Source organism: Wyeomyia smithii, chromosome 1, assembly GCF_029784165.1.
Source record: "Wyeomyia smithii strain HCP4-BCI-WySm-NY-G18 chromosome 1, ASM2978416v1, whole genome shotgun sequence".
NCBI classification, from domain to species: domain Eukaryota; kingdom Metazoa; phylum Arthropoda; class Insecta; order Diptera; family Culicidae; genus Wyeomyia; species Wyeomyia smithii.
The window spans coordinates 31,487,781-31,509,812 of record NC_073694.1 but is presented as its reverse complement, the minus strand read 5'-3'; the positions used below and the strand labels follow the sequence as shown (position 1 = coordinate 31,509,812).

The 22,032-nt window shown below is 35.5% G+C and overlaps 2 protein-coding genes across 5 annotated transcripts in view; both read left to right on the top strand.

The window, feature by feature from the left end:
- Window positions 1–22,032, top strand: part of LOC129724857 (RYamide receptor-like) — a 309,108-nt gene that overhangs the window by 259,441 nt on the left and 27,635 nt on the right. The gene's annotated exons all lie outside the window — the stretch shown is intronic.
- LOC129724885 (rRNA 2'-O-methyltransferase fibrillarin-like) lies at window positions 1,143–7,134 on the top strand. Its single transcript, XM_055680164.1, has 2 exons — window positions 1,143–1,555; window positions 6,229–7,134. Exons 1-2 carry the CDS (start codon window positions 1,282–1,284, stop codon window positions 6,783–6,785), a joined length of 831 nt encoding a protein of 276 aa, XP_055536139.1. The 5' UTR covers window positions 1,143–1,281; the 3' UTR covers window positions 6,786–7,134.

Sequence of the window (22,032 nt, the reverse complement as noted above, 5' to 3'; positions counted from 1 at the left end):
AAAGTTTATTCCGTTCTTCTATATAAAAGCGACAACGCCTGAAAAAAAAAAACGCATTGATTTTTTGACGGATATTCTCCATACATAACTCCTACGTACTCCTCTCTATCCTGTTTATTGTCTAGCACATTATCGCTACAATAATAAAACCTATAAACATTATATAATCCTCCCCCCACATTAAATCGCAATCCGCCAACGCAGGTTTGAAATTTTTCTGGTCTCCCGCTGATAGGTGGTAAAATTCCGAAAATAACTTTTCTTTCTTTGTTTTCACACTGCACACGCGTTATCAATTCGCAACTCCGAGCTAAAGCACTTCGCCACCATGACGGGAAGTGTCATAAATCACCTTCAAACCAATATGTAATGTAGGCCACAGCAAGCTCATATGCATCATCAAACGCGCGTTCGCTGATATCCGCATGGAATTCGAGAGTGCGGCCAGCTAACGCCGAACCACGTGCGTCAATACTTACAGCTGAAATCCCACAGCCTCCCACAATCCCACAACCCACTGATCTACTACTACTGGCAGTGGACTGGCAGTAAAAGCACACAAGAAAAAAGGGAAAAACTCTTCCTTTCTTTCGAAGGCAACCTACGAAGCCTTGGCAGATAATTCCTCTCTCCCGCTTGAGCCGGCAGCCGGCAGAAGCTCTCTCTTACTCTCTCGATCACGAGTTGCAGCAATTTGTGGGTCCCAAGAGATAAAGTGAACGCAAATGTTTACAATCGCGGCGCTTCACGAAATTGCGGTTCCCCGGCGCGTCGCTGGTCGTGTGCCTCTCACGGATGCGCGCGCGCGCCCGATCTTCGACATGCGCTGAGGCTGGCGCAAATCCGAGCAGTGCTTTTTGTTTTTTTTTATGTTTTGTTTTGTTTGATCGGTCGCATGATCCCTCCCTTCCCCGTTTGTAAGTTGATACTGCTGATGATGAGTCCGAAAGCCTTCTCCGGCTGGCATGATCTCTTCGCTCGGTGAAGATTTTGGACTCTTTCTCTCGCTCTTGCGGGTGCTGTGCTGTGGGCACCTTTTTGGGGTCCCAAACTCTCTGCACAGTACGACAGCAGCTCCTTCATTTACCTCCATTATTATTAGGGTATTAAGAGTATAAATTTGATTACACCGCACCGAGTCACCGTCAGTCATCTGTTTGCATTTCACGGATCAACATCACCAACTGAAGCTAGAAACAAAATAACAGTTGGCAAGTGCAAATCTGCGTTCAGTACCCGTGATTAGTCGATCCTGATTCCGTGCACGTTATTTGTCGAAGGATGAGAGCCTTTGTACTGGTGAGCTGCTGTTTGGCCCTGGCTTCCGCACGACCGGAAGCGGGTTACTCATACAACCGTCCGTCATCGGGCGGAGGCTCTCACGGAGGCGGCGGCGGCGGCGGTGGTGGCTACTCCGGTGGCCACGGAGGCGGCCACGGCGGTGGTTCCTCGTTTAGCTCCGGCGGAGGATCGTTCGGTGGTGGCTCGTTTGGCGGTGGCTCGTTCGGAGGTGGCAGCAGCGGATTTTCGTCCTTCGGCGGAAGTGGTTTCGGAGGTGTGTGATAAGTCTGTTGTTATGAATTTGCGATAGTGACTTTCTGGAGCCTACAAAGTAGTGAAGTGCATTCGTTTTGGTTTTGAGGGACAAAAATGAACGTTTCTGATTTTAATGTGACAATGAACATAGTGTCAACTAAACAACTTCAATTAGTTAAAAGAAATTAACAACTTATGAAAGTGCAATGATTTTTCCCAACATGGACTGTAGAGGGTAATGAGACTTGGCTGATCAAAATCAGTTTAAAAAAAATTGACTAGAATACATGTCTAAGAACAAAATAGGTTGAGGTTATTGTGGTTTACAGTTCTATTTAAACCGGTAATCTGACATGATGTGTTGATTGACGAAATTAGTACCACGCTGAGGGGTAACTTAATATCATCAATGTCGCGAAACCAAATTAATCACTAGGCAAATTGCTAATAAACTAGCAATCTGTCACAGAACATTTTTGCTGCGGTAAACCCAGCCACATGAAACGCTTCGGGTTAAATTACATACGCTCCTGCCATGGAACGCCACAGCTTGCGCCCCGGGTGCGAAGCTCTGAACCGAAATTGATCCGGTTATTGGAAATTATAATAACCTTGTTTGCCCCCGTTTCTGTTATTATCGAATACAGTTTGCGATGTCGGTTCGATGTGCCTCCTGTGTGTATAGCTCATCATTGAATTTAGGCGAGATCAAAAGGAGTTGGGCGTCGAATCAGGAAGGATATAGCAAACATCCTTGCTTCATTCTGGCCTCTTTTTTTAAATTGGAATCGTTCGTTCAACTCATATTTTCACTTTCATTGAATCTTTTACAGCACAAAACAGTTTGATTAAAGGGAAAGTTATGATTAGATCGAAAATCAGCTCAATGGTTAACCCAACTATTTCATTTTTGACTGCAGTTTATTGACTTTGCTGAAATGCTATCAGAAGCAAAGTTTGCGATTTGGAATGATGCGTTCGATTAAGTGAAGCAACAATTATAACATAATTGTGGATGAATTTAAACTTTGTTGAATGCCGGAGCAAACTACCCGAAGTTTTCATAATTTTTGGAACAGAAACTGTCGAAGTGTTTCCAAGCGTTGTGAAGGAAGTTAGGCAAAATTCTGCTATATCAGAATGCTCCTACTTGTTTTTTTTTTTTTTTGAACAATACACAATCGCATTTTTTTGTATAAATTCATAAAACATGATTTAAAGAAGCCTAACCGTAAATACCGTCGCACTGTGTGGTGATAAAATTTATAACGCGTGGGAAAAAATCCTTTACATCTTTTTAGAAAAAAGAATTTGTTATTGAAATAAATGTTTTCATAAATTATTTCAAAGATTTTATGTGCAATTTTTATAAAGACGCTACATGTGGTTCATGTATTCCAGTAAAGTTAAAAAAACTTAAACTACTGTCCAAAAAATTGTATTTGCCTATTCAAATTAAAACATGAGATATGTGAGTTGTTAAGTCTAATCTCAGAAAATTGGGCCGAAACTAATTGACGAAATCATAACATTGAGAACGTGAAAAACGCTTGTTGTCGTGATTCGAGTTATTGAACCAAAATAATCAAAACTGGTTTTCAGTTTTCATGCATTTTACACTACATAATACATGTCGGACTCGATTATTCCGGAGACTCGATTATCCGGAAACTCGATTATCCGGAATTCGATTATCCGGAATTTTAGACTCGATTATCCGGAATTTTATTTTTTTGGTGTCCGTTTTTAATTTTCATTTGCCTTTATCATTCCTTCTGGCATATTTGTTACCATTTAAGTCACTTCTGGCATGTTTGAGACATGTTCGAATTAAGTGAAAATAATCAATGTCCAATTTATTTATTTTGCTTCTCAAGATTTTATCGCTTTTCGCATCAGAAATAACTTCTGGTTACGCCACTGCATCATATAAGTAAAATAAAAAAAAAAATATTTATTTTATGCTCGTTTATCGCAAAATTTCAGTATTTTTTGTGTGATTCGATTATCCGGAATGAAATTTTTTTCGATGTTCCGGATAATCGAGTCCGACCTGTATTGGAAAACATATTGGAGAAAAAACTCGACTTTGCTAGCGGCATGGCCTAGCGAGGAGTTTTGAATTTAGGTTCTTCCTTATAACGGTAAACATTATAAATTGCTCAGTACATAATCAGTATCTTCGACTGCCAGGTTATCTTTGATAAACCTAGCTTTAGAAGAACTCTTTGGTATTTATTTTCCTGCTTTATTCATATGTTTCATTCAAGCTCACGCTGAACTGGATTTCCCATCGGTACACCATAAGTTTGTTTGTAGTTAAGATTCCAAAATGTGGAATTTATTTGTATTCATGAAAAATCGAGATTATCTGCAACTTTGAAAGTCGTCCCTGTGTTAGAAAAGTAGCTGAACTTCTGAAAAACATTTGTTTAGAAGTACAGATAATGATTTTTATGAATAATGACTACTTTCAAGAATTTTCAATCTACTTAAACCAGCCGTCTCCAGCTTCGTATGTTCACAAATATGATAAACCAAGTTCGTGTCATCTAATGATCTATTCTTTTACAACATATATATTACTAAACAAGCTTTCTCGTTAATGAAATTATAAAAAAAAAAATATTTTAAAAACTAGCTATTTTTATTTTGCAATATTTTAGACTGCAATAATTTACACTATGATTTACACTGCATATATTTCGAGATTGTCACATTTTAAAATTAATGCAAAGAAACTCTACTGATATTCATAATATTTCGCTATTCGAGGCATTTATGAGTTCTATCGAACCGAATTTTGGAAATTAATATATGCGTGTCTTGGGCACACTTTTGTACTCTTAAGATCCTTTTTTTATTTAGAATTTTTTCAACTAATCAGTTTGTTTATTAAGTTGACATTTTCTCTTCGCCATCCGTTTAAAAGAAAAAAAATAACAGTAAGTGGGTATCCCATGGGCGCACCTTTTTTATTGAAAATAGATTTAATTCAGAAATGAAAAATAATTACAGTCTACTGGAAAATATATCGATATAAAATAAAATACTCCCAAAACTTTGTTTCCAATGAAAATCAAAAAAAAATATTTTTCCGTTTGAAAAATTATACTTTTTCAATATACTGGATGCGAATTCTGTTGAATTGGTCCGTATCCAGCAATTATTCAGCCAATGATCAAGCCGTTCCTCACACTCTTTTCTGTTGCAATATTCTGCTTCTACTCTTATTTTTTATTAGTTCCTTAAAGCATAAAAATATTTTTCAGCAATCAACACTATTATTTTACAGTGCTTATTTTTCGAGATTTACGCAATTGTTATTTCAAGCCATGAAACTATGTTACTGAACAGGAGCTTATTCATTTGTCAATATTTCGTATTCTGAGAAATTAATGAGTTTTATCGAACCGATTTTCCAGAAATTGATATCTGCGTGTTTTACGCCTTATTACCTTATTTTGTTTCGCAATATTTCATATTACTCAGTTTGTTAACTATGTAACCAGTTGAAAAAAAGGAGAGAGAAAAGATGAGTAAGTGAATATCCCATGGGCGCACTTTTTCTTTGTGCATAGATTTAATCCTGAAACGGAAAGTAATTACATCATTCATATGTACAGTACCACACTCAACAAATTTTGTTTTCAATGCTGTTCCTAAAATTATAACATTTTTTTTCAATGTACCGGATGCGAATTCTGTTGAATTGGTCCGTATCTGCTTATTTCAATGCGTTTTAATGAGCAGTTTTTCATTGCTTATTCCTTTTTGAATTATATCCATTTAAAAAAAAATCTTTTCGATTCAGTAGTTTTTATGTCCAAGAAAATCTCTTCTTCATTCACATCAGTAAAATACTAAAACTCCTAAAAAAATTATATAGGAGTTATAACAATGACTGGCCCACAAGAGCCCACAAGTCACGGTGATGCATGAAGTAAATTTTACTCTAACATTTTATAAATACTAAGTTTACTGTTTTCTATTGTGGTACGATCTTTTTAGACAATTTTGCTCACCTCGCATTTTTAATTTGTGCTGAGCTTGCTGCTATATAACAGTAGGAACATACTGAAAAGGACGAAGCATCTCGATAAATGGAAGATGAAGAGCACAAAACAGGAAGAATAACGTTCTACACCGGAAAGGGTATTTCTTTGAAATAAACTAGCACTTCGAAACAGGATATTTTTAATTGCTACGATTTGTTTCCTACAAAAAACGTACCACTGTTTCTTATTCAAACAAAGTTTTTTACAAAATTTCAATTCATAAGTGACGAATGGAAGCTGTTGATGTCTAACAGTATTATATTATGTAAGTTTTCGGTCCACATCGATAACAATTTAGAGATTTGTTGGTTTGACTCGCCTTGAATATTTATGAAATACTTAGTAGTACAGTTGCAAATCCATGTACATGAAAACATGGAACAAAAGAGTGAAACATTCTGCTCCACTAGAAGATGAAGAGAACGGTACAAGAAAGATAACTTCTTGTGTTGGCGAGAAAGAAATTTTGAAAAAAAAGAAACACTAAAATTAAACATTTTAATGTCAGTGAGCTTCAAATCGAAAAATAGTTTAGCTTCAGATAACAAATGAATCTCAATTCGTTTTGGTGATGGTTTTTCCTCATTAGTAACAATCTACACTCAACACGCATATCCCCTTCCAACCCGCACAGGATCATCCTCGTTCAGCTCCGGTGGCGCCAGCTTCGTAGGCAGCAGCTACGGAGGCGGCGGAGGCGGTGGCGGTTACAGCGGAGGCCAAGCCATTATTCAGAAGCACATCTACGTGCACGTACCACCCCCAGAGCCGGAGGAGGTCCGCATCCAGCGACCAATTTCGGTAGCCCCGGCCCAGAAGCACTACAAGATCATCTTCATCAAGGCTCCGTCCGCTCCGGCCTACCAGGCACCCCAGATCCCGGTGCAGCCACAGAACGAAGAAAAGACCCTGGTTTACGTACTGGTTAAGAAACCCGATGATCAGCAAGACATCATCATCCCCACCCCGGCACCAACGCAACCCAGCAAACCCGAGGTCTACTTCATTAAGTACAAGACCCAGAAGGAATCGTCCGGTGGATACTCCGGCAACGTTGGAGCCAGCTTTGGTGCCGATATTAGCGGTTCTGTTGGCGGTGGTCACGATAGCGGACATGCGGAAGATATCGGTAGCGGACACTCGGCTCCAGCTGCCCAGTACGGACCGCCCGGCAAATCTGGACCCTACTAAACGAATCGCGGACCACGTAGCTAGTCGAACAAACAGTAAAAACCGAGAAAAAAAACACGAAATAATTCACAAACAAACGAGAACTAACAAAACGCATTCACTACCCAACAGCTGGACGCTGTTGAGATTCTTGCTAGAGTACTTCCGGTTTCGCGGAAGACAATCTCAGCCGAAAAATCGGAAGGCCAGTAGCCTCTGTTGTACATAGTTCTTTTCCTTCACGAAGAATACAAGGAAAGTTTTCTTAGGACGTAGGATTATTTTTTAAAGCTTACTATATTTGTAATCTTGTTTTATTATTAGATAAAAAAGCAATTACAACGGTGACAAATTTTAGAAAAAAAAACAATTCAGAATTTTTTTCTTGATGATGACCTATCTTGACATATTAGTTACACAATCAGCCTCGAATAGTTATCCCAGGGCGACGTCGTGCCGTAATTTTTGCACTCCAATTGCTGCTGTGTGTCTGATTGACGAGTTCGCTGCTAATAATATATTATTTACGCATGGTTCGGATTCGCAAACGGGGTTTGTTTGCGAAACGAGAAGAAAAAAATAATCACAATAAAATGTCGATGATCGTAACAGTTTTTTTTTTTTGTTGTATTGTCGCTTCGGGCCCAATTAGCTTAACCATATAGCAGCAGTGCATTGAGAGAGTAAATAAATTGCATGTTCACTTTTCACTCGCTAATTTGCGCAACTCTTTTCTGGGCCGCGGGTGTTGTGTAACCGTTTCTTTCTTTTGCCAGGCGATGATGACGACGATGGCTGATGCCTGCTCAAGACCCCTTTATCTGACTTTATTTGCTTTACATCTCTTAACTGCAGCACAATTCACACCAGCTTTGAACTATCTTGGGCGGGGTCGGATTTTTTTGTGTTGCACTCTATTTCTGCTACCGTGCTGTCGTTTTTAGTTCATCAAAAAGTCAAATGCAGATGTCGAATTGAAAGCATGTAGACAGGCTTGAGCCGATTACTTCATATGCAGCTTTTAGACGTAGAAGAGAATAGAAAATCCAGCCTAACAAAAACTGTAGTACAGTGCTCAAAGTTATTTACTAATCTGCAACGTCAATAAAAACTGAATGAAAAAAAATTATGCGGATGTTGTAAAAAATCTGAAACAGAAGGACAACAAAACCAGTTGTAAAAATTTTGAAGTACACCCTAGACCAGCGGTTCTCAACCTTGGGGGACGCGAATGCCTTTAGGGGGTACGCGAAAAAAGGACAAAGCAATTTTTCTTTATTATACTTAATTTGTTCAATCTTGCTCTCAAAATATGACTGTAGCAAGCAAACAAACTACGGTTTAATTTGAACCCTCAACTAGTCTTCCACAACATGATCTATCACCTTTCTCTTTCACTCGGCGTGAACAAATCAACCCGCGCGGCACGCAGATAAAATAAAAGGTTAAGAAAAGCTGCCGTAGACTAAACAAATAAAATGACATCTTCAAATTGCTATTTTTTTCGTTTGCATTAAATCTAACTCTTTCACTGTTAATTTTATTAACATTTTCGCAACGATTCCCTGAGTGTCAGAAGAAAAGAGGTGAGAATGCAGAAAAAGCAAAGAGAAAAACGGAGTAAAAATGTTCTTAATGACAAAAAATAGAGAAGTAATCCGATAGAGTTGTAGGCAAATATAAAAGAATAAAGGAAAAAAAAATATAGACGATTGGAAATTATAATGAAAACAACACTCAAAAGGAAACAATATAATAAGAAAAATAAAGTTAATTTTAAAAGGTACAAGGTTCAAACTAGCAGGATGGAAGTAAAAAGTTGAAACGAAAACATGTGAAGGACAAAAGTTAAGGGACAAAAATAGATACCACAAGAATGGTAGAATTAATAAACAAAAATTGCAAAAGATAAACTGAAAAAAAAATCAAAAAGAAGGAAAAATTTAAAAGGTTGAATATGTAGACGGTTGAATATGTAAAACAAGCGACAAAGAACAAAAGTTTAAAAGCAAAAATGATATAAGTGAAAAGCTAGTATGTACCCGTATGAAAAATAAAAAGTGACAAAATAGTTAATTATTAGTTAACAAAATATTAAACTAGTGAAAATATAAAAAATAAGAAGGTTCTAAAGCAACAATAAAATGCGAAGAGGAAAAAAATGGAAATAAGAAGTTAAAAAGGTAACATTGTAAAATCAAAAAGTTAGGAGATGAAATTATGAAATCGTAGAGAAATTCAAAACTATCCATAAAATCTAAACGGTAAGAGGAATTGTGAAATAAGGTAAAAAGCTAAAAACATAAAAAAATGAAAAGTAGAAAAATGAAAAACCATAAAAAAGGAAGGCATGAAAGAAATTGCTAAATCATGTGAATAGATTAGATAGTGAAAGGTTAAATAGATAAAAAGGTACTTAACAGGTGTCACAAGTTCAAGGTGAAACCTAGAATCCAGTTCAATGTTGTAAAATGAAATGTAGCCGAAAAAAAAAACAAAAGTGTCCAAAGTTAAAGAGATACAATTGGGAAAGGTTCTGCCGTGTCAAATATACCATTATTGATTAAAAAAATGTGAAAGGTTCAAAAATTAAAACCAACAAGGAAAAAAAACGGTAAGAAAAAAACAGATAAAATCGGAAAAAAGGTGAAGGTGCAAAAATGGCAAAAGAAAATAGATGGTAAAGTGAAATGATTACTGAGTTAATAAACAATCCATTAAGGTAAAAAAGCAAATAAAATGTTAAAATATCAATTAGTTCGAAGATAAAAAAAAACCTAACTAGTTAGAATAAAGAGCAAGTAAAAATCTCAAAAAATACACAGATAAAATAAAAAAAAAACATGAAAGTAAAAAAATTAAAAAATAAATGAAATGAAAAAAATTAATAAAAAAAACAAATAGACAAGCTAAACAAAAAGAAACAGTGAAGACGTGAACGTGTAATGAAGCAAAAATAAAACGGGTTCCAAATCAAAAGATGAGGGAGCTGCGTAGCCGCAAGGTTACAGAGTCCGCTTTGTCGAGCGAATGGTCGTGGGTTCGAATCTTAGTAGAATCCGGCCATTATATGTCAAAAAGGACTTTAAGCATATGTGTTTATTCTCAGGTTCCCCACCAGTTACTTTTCCTTTACGCTGAAATCTACAATACCTTTGCGTGACTTCCTCTTAACAAAAAATAAGTCCCTCTTATCAATAGAACTGGCCAGAAGGACGCATGACGAAACTTTTCCAGGGAATTATAATTGGTGATATTTGGCAGGAGGAACGAGGCTCGGTATAGGAGAACAGTAAGCGTGTAGAAGTAAGGGTAGCACATTACACACAAGCACTGATAAAAAATTATAATAATAAGCATGCCACTTCTCAACAGCGGTATTGCTAATAATAGAAGTGCGGGATACAGCAGACACCCGGGCATATCTCACAATAGATCAACGATTCTGGTCGCAGTGAGGAAGTCCATACAGGAAAAAAATCGAAAGATATAGACGTTAAAAGTTTACATCCGGGAAAAGGGAATTAAGGAAAAAATAGAAAGGTATACAGGACCGAACTGAAAAGCGAAAGATTAGAAGGTACGAAGAAAAAAATACTCAAAAGAAAAAGAAGATAATGTGTAAATGTGTAAGAAGGATTAAACTATAACAAAAACAATAAAAAAATTAAACAAAAATAGAGGCAGAAAGTTCAAATAATATTTATAATATATTCGGAGTTAAACGTAGGAGATGTAACAAGTAAGAGAATAGGATTTTTTAATTGAAGTTGTAAAACTTATGGAAAGGTCAAAGAATAAAAAAGGAGTTATGAAAACAAGTAGCAAGATTTTAAAAATAAAATGGAATTGAAAAACTAGAAAACATCAAAAGAAAAATAAAATATTATAAAAAAGTGAAATAATTTATTGAAGGTAACAATAGATTTTAAATTCTTTTATTTTAATTTTTTTTAAATGAGAGCAAAAAAATTAAAAAGTATGACAATGAAGAGGTGAAACAGTAAAAACAAAAGGCTAGAAAAGATAAGGAGCAAAAAGAACCGTCAAAAGATATAGACGTACAAAATAACTCGGAGTGAAAGGGACAAAAAACATTGTGAAAAAGACGAAAATTAGAAGCTAAAAAATAAAAGAAATTAAATGGTAAAACATGTAAGCGGTAAAAATGTGAAAATGTGGTTAAGGAAAAAGCTAAAAAGGTCTTAAATCAAAAACAGAAAGGTTCAACCTGGGCGATAAGGTTGAACTAGGAAAAAGAAGAAAAATAAAAAGTTCAAAGGTAGCCAATAATTCGAAAAAGAATAAATAATTTTAAAATGACTTGAAAATAACACTAAGAAGGACAATACACAGGACATAACACAGATGCTTATTAAAAAGATGTTCGACTATAACAAAAAAATGATTAAATAAAACTGGAATGAAGGTAGGAAAGGAAAAGGAGGCAAAAAGCTTTAAAAGTAGTAATTGTACAAGAGGTGTGAAAAGTATGAGGATAAAGTTGTTGAGCGATATGAAAACAAACGAAAAAGTTTAAATGAGGGATAATAATAAAATATGAAAAGGTGAGCAAGTTATAAGATAAAAACATTTAAGAGAAAATGAAAAAGAAGCGAAAAATAAGCGGACTGGAAATATGACACAGATTTAGAAAAAGATACCGCATCCAGCTGGGACTTGAACCCGTAATCTCCCTGGGACACAAATCAAAACTTTTGCTTGAAAAGTAATAATATAAAAAGGTTTAAATTGAAATGCCAAATATAAGTTAGAACATTGTAACTTATTTAATTCAAGATTAAAATAAAGAAAAAAACAGATATGAAATAAAAAGAAGTAAAAACATATAAAGAAACAAAAAAAACTTATATAAACAAGAAGTTGAAAAATAGAAATAACAGCAAAGGAAAGCTACAGTAAATTTAAAAAATAAAAATAAATAGTAAAATGGTATAATAAGTGAAAAATGGAAAAACGGTAAAAAGGAGTGAATAATATAAAAAAGTTTAAATTTAAAGGCCAAATATAAGTTAGAACATTGTAACTTATTTATAACAAGATTTAAATAAGAAAAAACAGGAGTGAAAAAAAAAAGAAGTAAAAACATATAAAGAAACAAAAAATAAACTTAAACAAACAAGAAGTTGAAAAATAGAAATAACAGCAAAGGAAAGCTATAGTAAATTTAAAATATAAAAATAAATAGTAAAATGGTATAATACGTGAAAAACGGTAAAAGGGTGAGAATGTAAGAAAACAAAACTAAAAAAAAGAATAAAAAAGTACTACAAGTTTAGCTGGTGTCGAGAGGTGAAAAAAATAAAATGAAAAACTTTCAAAAGGCACAAAGGTATTAAGATTAAATAATATAATATTAGAAAAAAAGGGAAAAAAGAGTAAATATTAAAAAATAAAAAACAAAAATTAAAGGCAAAAATTAAAGGCAAAAATTAAAGGCAAAATACGTGACTTTTTAAAATGTATTGAAATCTAAAATAAATGATACAGCAACTATTTTTGGGCCAAAAATAAAAATGTTTGTAGTAAGTTTTGAAACCAACGCGAAAATTGTCCATAATGGGCATAAGAAAGGTTTAAAAATACTGATAGCTGATGGGAAATAGGTTTTCGCGCATCTTTGAGTAACCTTTTGTATCTCAGTATTTCCTCTTGTATTTTGTATTTCAGTACCCAGTGCCCTTCAGGCATACAGTATAAAAAACCTCTTGTATCAGTTTAAAAAAATATTATTTTTGCTTCTGAAAATATTTCTAAATCGGCATGAGAAATGTTTAGAAATACTGATAGGTGATGGGAAATAGGTTTTCGCGCATCTTTGAGTAACCATTAACATTCTTACATAAATAAAAAAAAAATTTTTTTTTGTTTCGATATAACAACTCGATATAACGTAACGAAAATAAAAATAAAGTTGCCTTATATTGAGGTATGACTGTATAAATCTAAATTATTAAAACAAAGAATCATAACTGAGTTGATAGATAATCCTTTAAAAAAATAAAAAGGTTCACCAGATAAAATTTGAGAATATCAATAGATTAAAAAACTAACAACATGTAGAAAGGTAACAAGTTAAAATAGTTAGCGAATAAATATGTATAAAGATATACAGATAAAATAATACAATAATAAAATGTGAAGAAATATAGATGTAAAATAATTAAAGAAAAATAAGCAGAAGAGATGAAATAAACAAGCGGCAAAGAAGTCAAAATGTAATAGAGCAAGAATAGAAAAGAGTTTCAAATGAAAAAATATACATAGAAGTAAAAAGTTTATATAAATAAAAAGGACCAAGGATGCCAAGAAAAGATAGAAAAACAGTGGTTGAAGGGTATTTGGGAAAAATTGAATTTGAAAGTAACAACAAAATGACATTTAGAAAAAAAAACAGGATAATAAGGATGAACTCCAATAAAACCAATAAATAAATTAAATAATAATGGAGGTATGAGAAGACAAGTAGGCAAAAAATTCTGAAATTATATATGTTTTTTAAGCGAAACGTAAGAGATTTGAAAAGTAAAAGAAGAGTTGTAAAATGATATAAAATTAGAAAAGTAAAACGTTAAAGAAGTAAAGAGTTTGGAAGGCCAAAAAAATAAAATGATCGAAGGTGCGATATTTACAAATAAAAATATAAAAAGAAAAATGAAAATGAAAATGTAAAAAAGTAACAGGAAAGAGGACAAAGAAAGTGAAAAGAAAAATCAAAAGAATGAAAATGTTGAAAAAAAACAAAGTTACACAGGTGTATCATTGCTAAATGAAAAGAAAATAAAAGGTAAACAAGTGAAAAAGTCAAAAGAGAAACGGCAAAGAAGTGCAAGAAAGAAACAAAAAATATACCAAATGGCACGAAGGTTACAAGCGAAGTATGGTAGTGAAAAGTGAAAAAAGTAACAAATTTAAGTTAAACAAAGCTTAATACGTGTAAAGGTGTTAGGACAAAAGGCAATATGCTGAAACAATAAGACATTTTAACATTTAACATCATTAAAAAGTGAAATAATATATATTAAAGATAACAAGAGAACATAATAAAAAGAAAAAAAAACTACATGGATAGCATTGAAAAAAAATTAGGTGTGGAAAGATGAAGAGATTAAACAGCGAAGAATTAAAAAGGTTAAAATAAGAAAAATATGATATAAGAAATGTAAAAAAGTGAAAATCAAAATGTTAGAAAAATAAAAACTAATCAACAGTTTCCAATATAAGATATAAAGTATTGGACAAAACATTAACTCTCACACCAATTAAAAAAAAACAAATTAAGTTTTGACTGCCAATTCAAATATAGCACAGAGGGTTTCGAATACACTTCGAAGATGTATTGAAGAAAAAATGAAAATACAAAATGTTCTTTTCTGAGTCAATTATTTTTAAGGCAATGTTTATTGGGAACCTCATCGGAAAACGTGAGCTCCTCACTTGCAAAAATACTTAACTACGACGTAGCGGTACACCTTCATCGTGCGCGGTGAATAAACAACAAATGACAGCAAGTCGACACCTCGCGCATCGGTATTGGTAAGCCTATATATGAGGCTGAAGTTGGCACTAATTTCAATGCACATGGTGCGCACCTACACAACGATGAAAAGTTGTATTCGAACTTATTGAACACCCTGTGTAAGCGAAGCCTAGCGGCGAGCACTAAAACTTCAAACCTTAACTTTAAAAAATTCTAACGCAATCAAAATAACCAACTTTAGCAAGACACACTGATAGCTGTCAAAAGTCAGAGTAATCAAGAAGTATGTAAGGTTTTAATTCTTGCGCGCATAAATGCACAGAAATACAGTTGATAGTTGTTAGTAAAATGATCGAGGCAGACAGCAGCCAACGCGAAACCGCAAAGGGACGATCCAAAAGCTTCGTGTTTAATACCCTTCACGACCGCAGAAAATCCGAAACGAATGGAGGCGAAGGATGACTGTGCGAGCTTCCATGATAGATCCTTTTAAGGGCTTGAAAGAAGATCCGGGACGAACTGAGCTTGTTCGAGAGTTCAGCGGCGGCTGCTGGATCAGGAGCTTAGCGTTAAACGCCATGGCTAGAGTTCGTGGGGGCCACATCGATTGGATCGGTCCGAAGAAAGAAAAACAGTGGCGAATTATACTTTGGTCGGATGTGACGAAGGTAAATCTAATCGGCTCGGACGGGAAAACTTGGGTCTATCACCCAATATACCACGTCACAGTATACCACGAAGACATTCAAGCATGGAGGAGCATTATGGTGTGGCTCCTCTAGTACTTGCTGGATGAGATCATAAATTAGTATCTCTACCCCCAAATCCTAAGGGATGTTACGCTTTCACACGCCGAGTGGGAGATGCCCTTGATGAAACAGTTCATGAAGGGCAACAATCTGAAGCACACCACCAATACCGCCAAAAAGTGGTCCCAAGATAACAGAGTCGAGTTGAGTGGCCAGCGCAGACATTGAATCTGGACCCTATAGTACTAACCCTAAAAGCTTTTCACGCTACGAATTCTCTTGTTTTTATTTTTTCAACCATGAATTTTAAAACCGGTCCTAATTTTTGTCGCTTCATTTTAGTTGTTAGCTTGTTAGGTATGCTAAAAATACTTTTCCTGATTGATGATTAGGTGTGTATACAGTTGTTATATATTTTTTCGAACAATGCAAATAAATTATTATAATTGGATTGGATTATTTTTTCTCAAAATTTTGTCTCAGTTTGTTTTGATTACAGAGTTCGTAGAAGAGGAGAGGTTTATTCTGTATAATCTACCCTATTTGAAGCAGAAGCATTATCTATCGAATATATATCCTTCCAGGGAAGCAAACAAACCAGTCCAAAGTTTCATTCGAACCAATCGACAGTGTCTCATTGAAAAATAGCCGTTGGGTTGCCCGAGAGTAATTTTCCAGGCAAAACAACATCAACAACTGATAGCATATATATGATGACAAGCACAGAAGCCTCATCTGGGAAAATCCTCCATGAAAAGATATTGACCCTTCCAGCTAAGTCACCGTGCACCGTGCGTGTAGAGAGCGCTGTAACTGGATGAAAGAATGATGCGTATTTAAATGGCTTGTGGCCGTTCATCAACATCTGTACGAGGAACGAAACGAATCAATTGATAGCGTAAATTACACAGCATTTTTCATGAATATGAGTTGGCACAAAGTGAAGTCCCGCACCCACAATGGATTTTTGTTTGATCGGTATGTCTTTATGCTACCACACACAATATTAAATGATGTGTATCATGCAAAGAGTAGCGCAACTACCGCAGATGAGAATGAAATAAATTAAATTAAAAAACTGAACACTCAAATTAACATTCCTGTTTCTAACAATCCTTTATGTTGCGAAACATGCTGTAAAAAATCTCCAAGTTATTGAATAAAAATCAATTGTTTACTCAAGCAACGATCCTGAAGTCTTAAAGTGTACTACAAGCACAAAACTGGGGTTTTATGTATATCGTAACAGATTTCTAAACTAAAAAACTATTTCGTTACACATGAATTATACATAAAATTATTTTGTTGCTACTGAACAATGAAAGACACTTCGACGTGCTGGGAAAAAACGTTCCGAGACTAGTTTAATCTCTCTATTAACTTAGTTTAATAGACTTTTCACGCTCGCGAATGGGAAGTTTCCGTCTGCACGAAGCTTCGATATCTGTGTCCCGCTCACAAAAAAAACGATTTTATCACAGTTTGGTGCCGACTCCCTTCTCCGCAGTCTCTCGAAAAACTGCACCATCGCAAAAAGGAAGTCGCAGCTCAGTTACGTTATGATGAGTCATAATCGTCCACGTTTACCTTCTCCGACCGTCTCTTGCACACAGAGCCACGAAACCCACCGGACGACGACGCCATCAACCACTTTCATCTTCAACGCCGGCTCTTTGCCACAAACGGATCTCGCGTGACGTGACGCGAGAAACGACCTCGGTTCGCTATAAGGGCCCCAAGAGGGGAACCAGTTTCTGGGCCTCCCACGAGTTCGACTTTCTTCCATTCCTGTTGCTTCGGACCCCGAGGTTCGCCTGTCTGCTGCTCGTGTTGTTTGAAGCTCTCTTGACTGTGTATTTAATTTTCGCACGTTACAGTTATACTTAGCTCTCTACCGGTGGCGGAGGCTGTGAACGGATTGACAGGCCCGGTAAACAACGCAACAGGAAGGGAAAGACGCGCTCGATTAGATCATACGCCGGGTGCTTCTCCCCGCGGTGTGAAGCAGCAGCAGAAGCATTGTTTTGCTAAGGTTTAGTAGTCCATCTAGCAGGGTGATTCTTCAATGATGATAATAATAATTAGGACGATGGTGATGATTATATAGCTTAAATTAAAAGTCGTTCAGTATCATATAGGGACAGAGGATAAAAAGATGGCTGTATGAATCTAACCGAATGAAGTTCCTTATTTATTAATAAAAACCCATGGAGAGTGATGAAGAAACTAGGACTACAATAAGGTAAAAATTAGACAATATGCAGTGATTGTAAAGAGTAAAACAAGACGAATCTCTCACTATTAAAAATTCATACGAAATTTACCTTCGTATACTTAAAACTACTATAACACCGATTCTGTGATGTTTCCACCATCAAACAGCCGAGAAAAGACAACCGGTAAGCTCAATCCCATAATCACTATCCTCGAACCGCGAGCTGCTTCGCTCCTCCGGTCTGAGAAGCGTTTGACTTTGCGGCGCTGCATCTTGCAGCTCTAGAGACGAGCTTCTCGAACAGAGGCGGTCATTGCGCATTGCCGTTCGCTGCACCATCGAACGGGAAGAAACCTATCGCGAAAAGCTAACCTGAGAGGCGCTTCTTCAGCAGACCCGACTTTTACGGCCATTCCGTGTTTGTTTATGCGGAAGAAAACCGCGGCGATAGAAAGAAAAAAAAAAGCTCAGAAGAGTGACATCAACCAGCAGCAGCACACAATAACAATTAACAACTGCTCGATGACTCTTAATGGAGCGAGCACAAACAAACGGAAAATACCTAGCTGGTTGCCAGTTTGTGCAGGATAAGTTTAACAATTCGAACAACATATTAAAAACTAATATTGGTATTGATCAACTTAGCGTGTAAAACATCAAAATCCAATCCATCAATCTTCCGAACCACACCATAATTCATTCCAGCACATGGCGACCCTGCATCGATCGCACGTGCTGTTACGATTACCCTGCCTGGTGGCGCTTTGCCTCTCTCACAATAATCACAACCGAATGTGTTTACATAATAATAAATGCGAGAAGTTTAAAATTAACACATGTTAGTTTACCGTTTTATGGCACCTCTTTTAAAGTGGCAATTTGCGGGAATGTAACACTTTTGTAGTAGCGAGTGGATACTTTTTCGCAGCTATACAATGTTATGCGGCGGGACGATACACGCCAGAGATTAGCCACCAGAATTCGCAACGATAGTTTATTTACATTTGCGACAATAAATTTGTGCATGTTACATAAAATTCAGAAGCCGCGGTGGTTTACGCGCGTCGAAGATTCATGGACATCATTAAACTTTGGTTGTTGTTTCTGCTGGATTCTGTGTACAAATTGGAAGGAATTGTTTTTCATTAAAACAAACTGAAATCAATTTTTTTTTTGGTACAGAAACCTCTACCACCATGAGGTGCAATCTGTGCTTGTTAGCATTCCAGTTTTTCAAGCTGACGTAAGAAGAGCTGTCTATAAAGAGTACAAACATTTTTTTACAGCATTCACCATTGAGACGTAAAACAGCAGGATAATCTTATAATCATTCACAGATGACCAGTTTCGAAAATGATTTTTTGGGTTTGTTGAAAAACCAAGTTAAACCCGCTGGCGGGTTAATACTTGCTGTAACGAAGCAGAACCTTTCGCTAGGATTATGTTGGCTTTAGCTGCTTTGGTAAAAGAACTTACCAACCTGTTTGAGTGCCATAGCGTTTTTTTGTGGCCAGCATTTTGGTTACTGGCCTGGGCGTACTCTGCAAAAAAAAAGTTCTAATGCGGATAAGTTAAGAAAATCAATTCACTTTCTGTGCGATATTAAAAGTGAAACAGATTCTTTATACAAAATACAACCATTTTCGCCATTACTTGGTCTATACTTTAACCAGGGATCAGCGGAAACACTCTGACAACACGGTACTAGGTATGGTCACTGTATAACTAGCCTAGCAAATTAGAAAAACATCGAACTGGCAGCTCTAATATCCAAATCGAAACATCTCAGCTAGCACGTGACTCTTCTAGTCCGTGAAAAAATTGAGCAGTTGAACTTTTTCGTAAAAGTTGTTGAGGAGATGAATTGCATTCATGAAAAAACACAAAATTAAAACGTAAGTTTATTTCGAGTTCTTTAAATGTACAATGTGAACAAGCTCAACCGTCTCAAAATGAATTTCAACGTCCGTCCGAATTAAATTTTTTTGCAAAAACTACACAATATTGGCTAAACATTGATAGTTGTTTGAACCAGCTTGCTTGTTTGTTTTTTTTTTTTTTTTTGATAAGCTTTATATTTTTTGATAAGATTTTTTATTGAGACAAATAATTTTTAATATTCTTTTTTTATTTCTTCAAACTATTTTCTTTACGTTGCATGTTTTCTCGTAGAGACAAAATTATTCCCTACAACTTTTCGAATTCGATCAATCCAACCGTTCTAAAATATTTTTAATCTTCCATACCACTTTTACATCAACCTTTTTCAAAAAAAGTCGAGAAAAATACTAAAAGCGCGAAATGACACCTTTAGCCCAAAGGATCATCTGTGCAAAGGTTCGAGCAGATCAAGAAAATTGCGATTGAAATGGTTTCATTAAATTAACCGAGCGATTTCCAGTAATCGAAAGACACTATTTTGTATTTCAAAATGACGTGTGGAGACAATTTCCGGATTTTGGGCATCATTTCGATTACGAGAGTACTCATATTGGATGGTATTTGACCTTTTTAAGCTTCTGAAGTTTTTTTCCGGCCTCTGAGCCCCAACTCGGTTTTGGAAATAACCGTGCTGGGTGGTATTCGGCCATTTTAAGCTGTTTTCCAGAAACTAGAAGCCACCATCCTGGAATTCTAAATGGCAAGTAGAGTTCTGACCTCTGGATATCATCCCATTTTCAAAAATACTTATGTTTGATGGTATTTAGTCTTGTTTACTTACAGCTCTAATGGGTCGAAATCTACGTCCAAACGAAGGCTCGAAATTTTTCGAAAGAGCGATGGTGAGCACCAAAACATCAAAATTCCCAGCATTTTGGTAGACGCATGGCTAATTTTCCAATCGATCACCGCGAGAATAAAGCATATCCGTTGAAAACTGACTGAGTTATAAGCATTTGAAATCGGACAACTTTCGTTAGGCTCTCGACGTTTTCGGTTTATCAATTTGCCGTAAGACGTAATTCTACGTCAAAACTCCATAACATTCCGCATAATAAATATTCAAGTCACACTTTTTGCAATATTCAAGCTGTTTATAATTATTTTTACACTTGTTTTCTAGTATCGTGATGTTTTCTTTTTGTTTTAGTATAATTAAATATTTCAATAATAGATTTGATTTCCACCAACTTTGGCAGAACATTTTCAATACCTAAAATTCCCTTCTCATGCTCTATAAGTTGTACCTTGAACGGTACACAATAGCCATTTATCTTTTCAAACACAACGAAGAAAGAAAATTACTTGAATATGTAAAGTCAAACTGGGAAGAAAAGAGACTAAATAGAGATTTACCATCAAAAAATTCTTGTTCGCCAAAAATGTTGGCCTTGAAAAATTTTTTTTTCTGTATGGACTTCCTCACTGCAACCAGAATCTTAAATCCACTGTGAGATATGCCCGGGTGTCTACTGTATCCCGCACTTCTATTATTAGCATTACCGCAATTGAGCATGCCTATTATTATTGTTTATCAGTGCTTGTGTGTAATGTGATACTCTTCCTTTTATACGCTTACTGTTCTACTATACCGATGCTCGTTTCTCTTACCAAATATCACAAATTACAATTCCCTGGAGAAGTTTCGTCGTGCGTCCTTCTGGCCAGTTTTATTAATAAGAGGGACTTATGTTTGTTTTCTTGCGGGTTTGTAACTATTGAAAGAATGAAAAAATGATCGATGAATATTTTACCACATCGCACAAATGAACTGCGTTTTACTCTTTTTTCGTTTATAATCTTCACCAACTTTCCGTGGTGAGTTTCATTTAGAGAGAGTGATTAGAGATGAGGAGATAACGCGAGAAGAGTTCGAAGGCTGTAAGTATGTCATTATAGCGTTTGTGAAGACAAGCTTTGAGCTTGACGAACTTTTGCTTTCTCAGCACCATTCACTTTTGTTGTCACTTAAACTCACTTTACCAGTAAACATATAAAATTTCAACAATTTTGCCGAAATTTTTAATGAATAATATCCTGTAGTGCCGCTAGGATGTAGATTGTAAATCTCGTGAAACATCAAAAAATTTATTCTTTCAATTTTAATTTTTTTTATTTCAAATTAATTAGTCTTGACGCTTAACTAGTAATTATTAACATTCTAGCTTTAAGTTAGATTTAATTTCAGCTCGTAGTCGGCAGCGAGGATAAAAAATTTGCTTCTAGTTATTAAGATACTTTAGAAAGTAAGCTACCAGATATAATTGGCGTCGTTAAAGAGAAAAGATAGGGGATAAAACTCGGACGGAAAACCTCTATTATAGGTGATAATTACATGATTTTGAAAACTGTCATGCAAAAACAATGGAAGAATCATAAAAATAGATACAACACTTTTATGGTAACATGAAAATAAACAAATTGAAAAAACTAATATTTTGAAGTAGAATACTTCTCTCAGGAAGTTCGGCTACATAGGGATGTGAAATGAAAATCTAAAACCGAAAAAAGTGAAAAATATGTCCAATTTCAAATGCTAATAAATCGGTTAGTTTTCGATGGATTTCTTTCGTTCTTGCAGCAATAGATTGGAAAATCTTCTAAGATTCTTCCCAAAAGAAGATAATTGTAATTTTATTATTCACACTATTGTACTATTGAAAACAGTTAAGTCTTGTCAAAACGGAAAATTCGACCTCTGATTGGTCGTTATATGATTGCTTCCCAAGCACGCTCGACAGAATTATATACCTTGCAATTGAAAACATGCTATTTGGCCTATATAAGAGCCTGTTTCAGCCGAAGCCGCTCATAATAGTTCTAGACAGCGACAACAGCAGTCGTCCCCCCTTAGCAGCAGCA

Excerpts from the sequence above, each read along its gene's own strand:
- LOC129724885 (XM_055680164.1), top strand. The coding sequence starts at position 1,282 with ATGAGAGCCTTTGTACTGGTGAGCTGCTGTTTGGCCCTGGCTTCCGCA. Across the intron at positions 1,556-6,228 it reads CGGCGGAAGTGGTTTCGGAG|GATCATCCTCGTTCAGCTCC; the intron begins GTGTGTGATAAG and ends CAACCCGCACAG.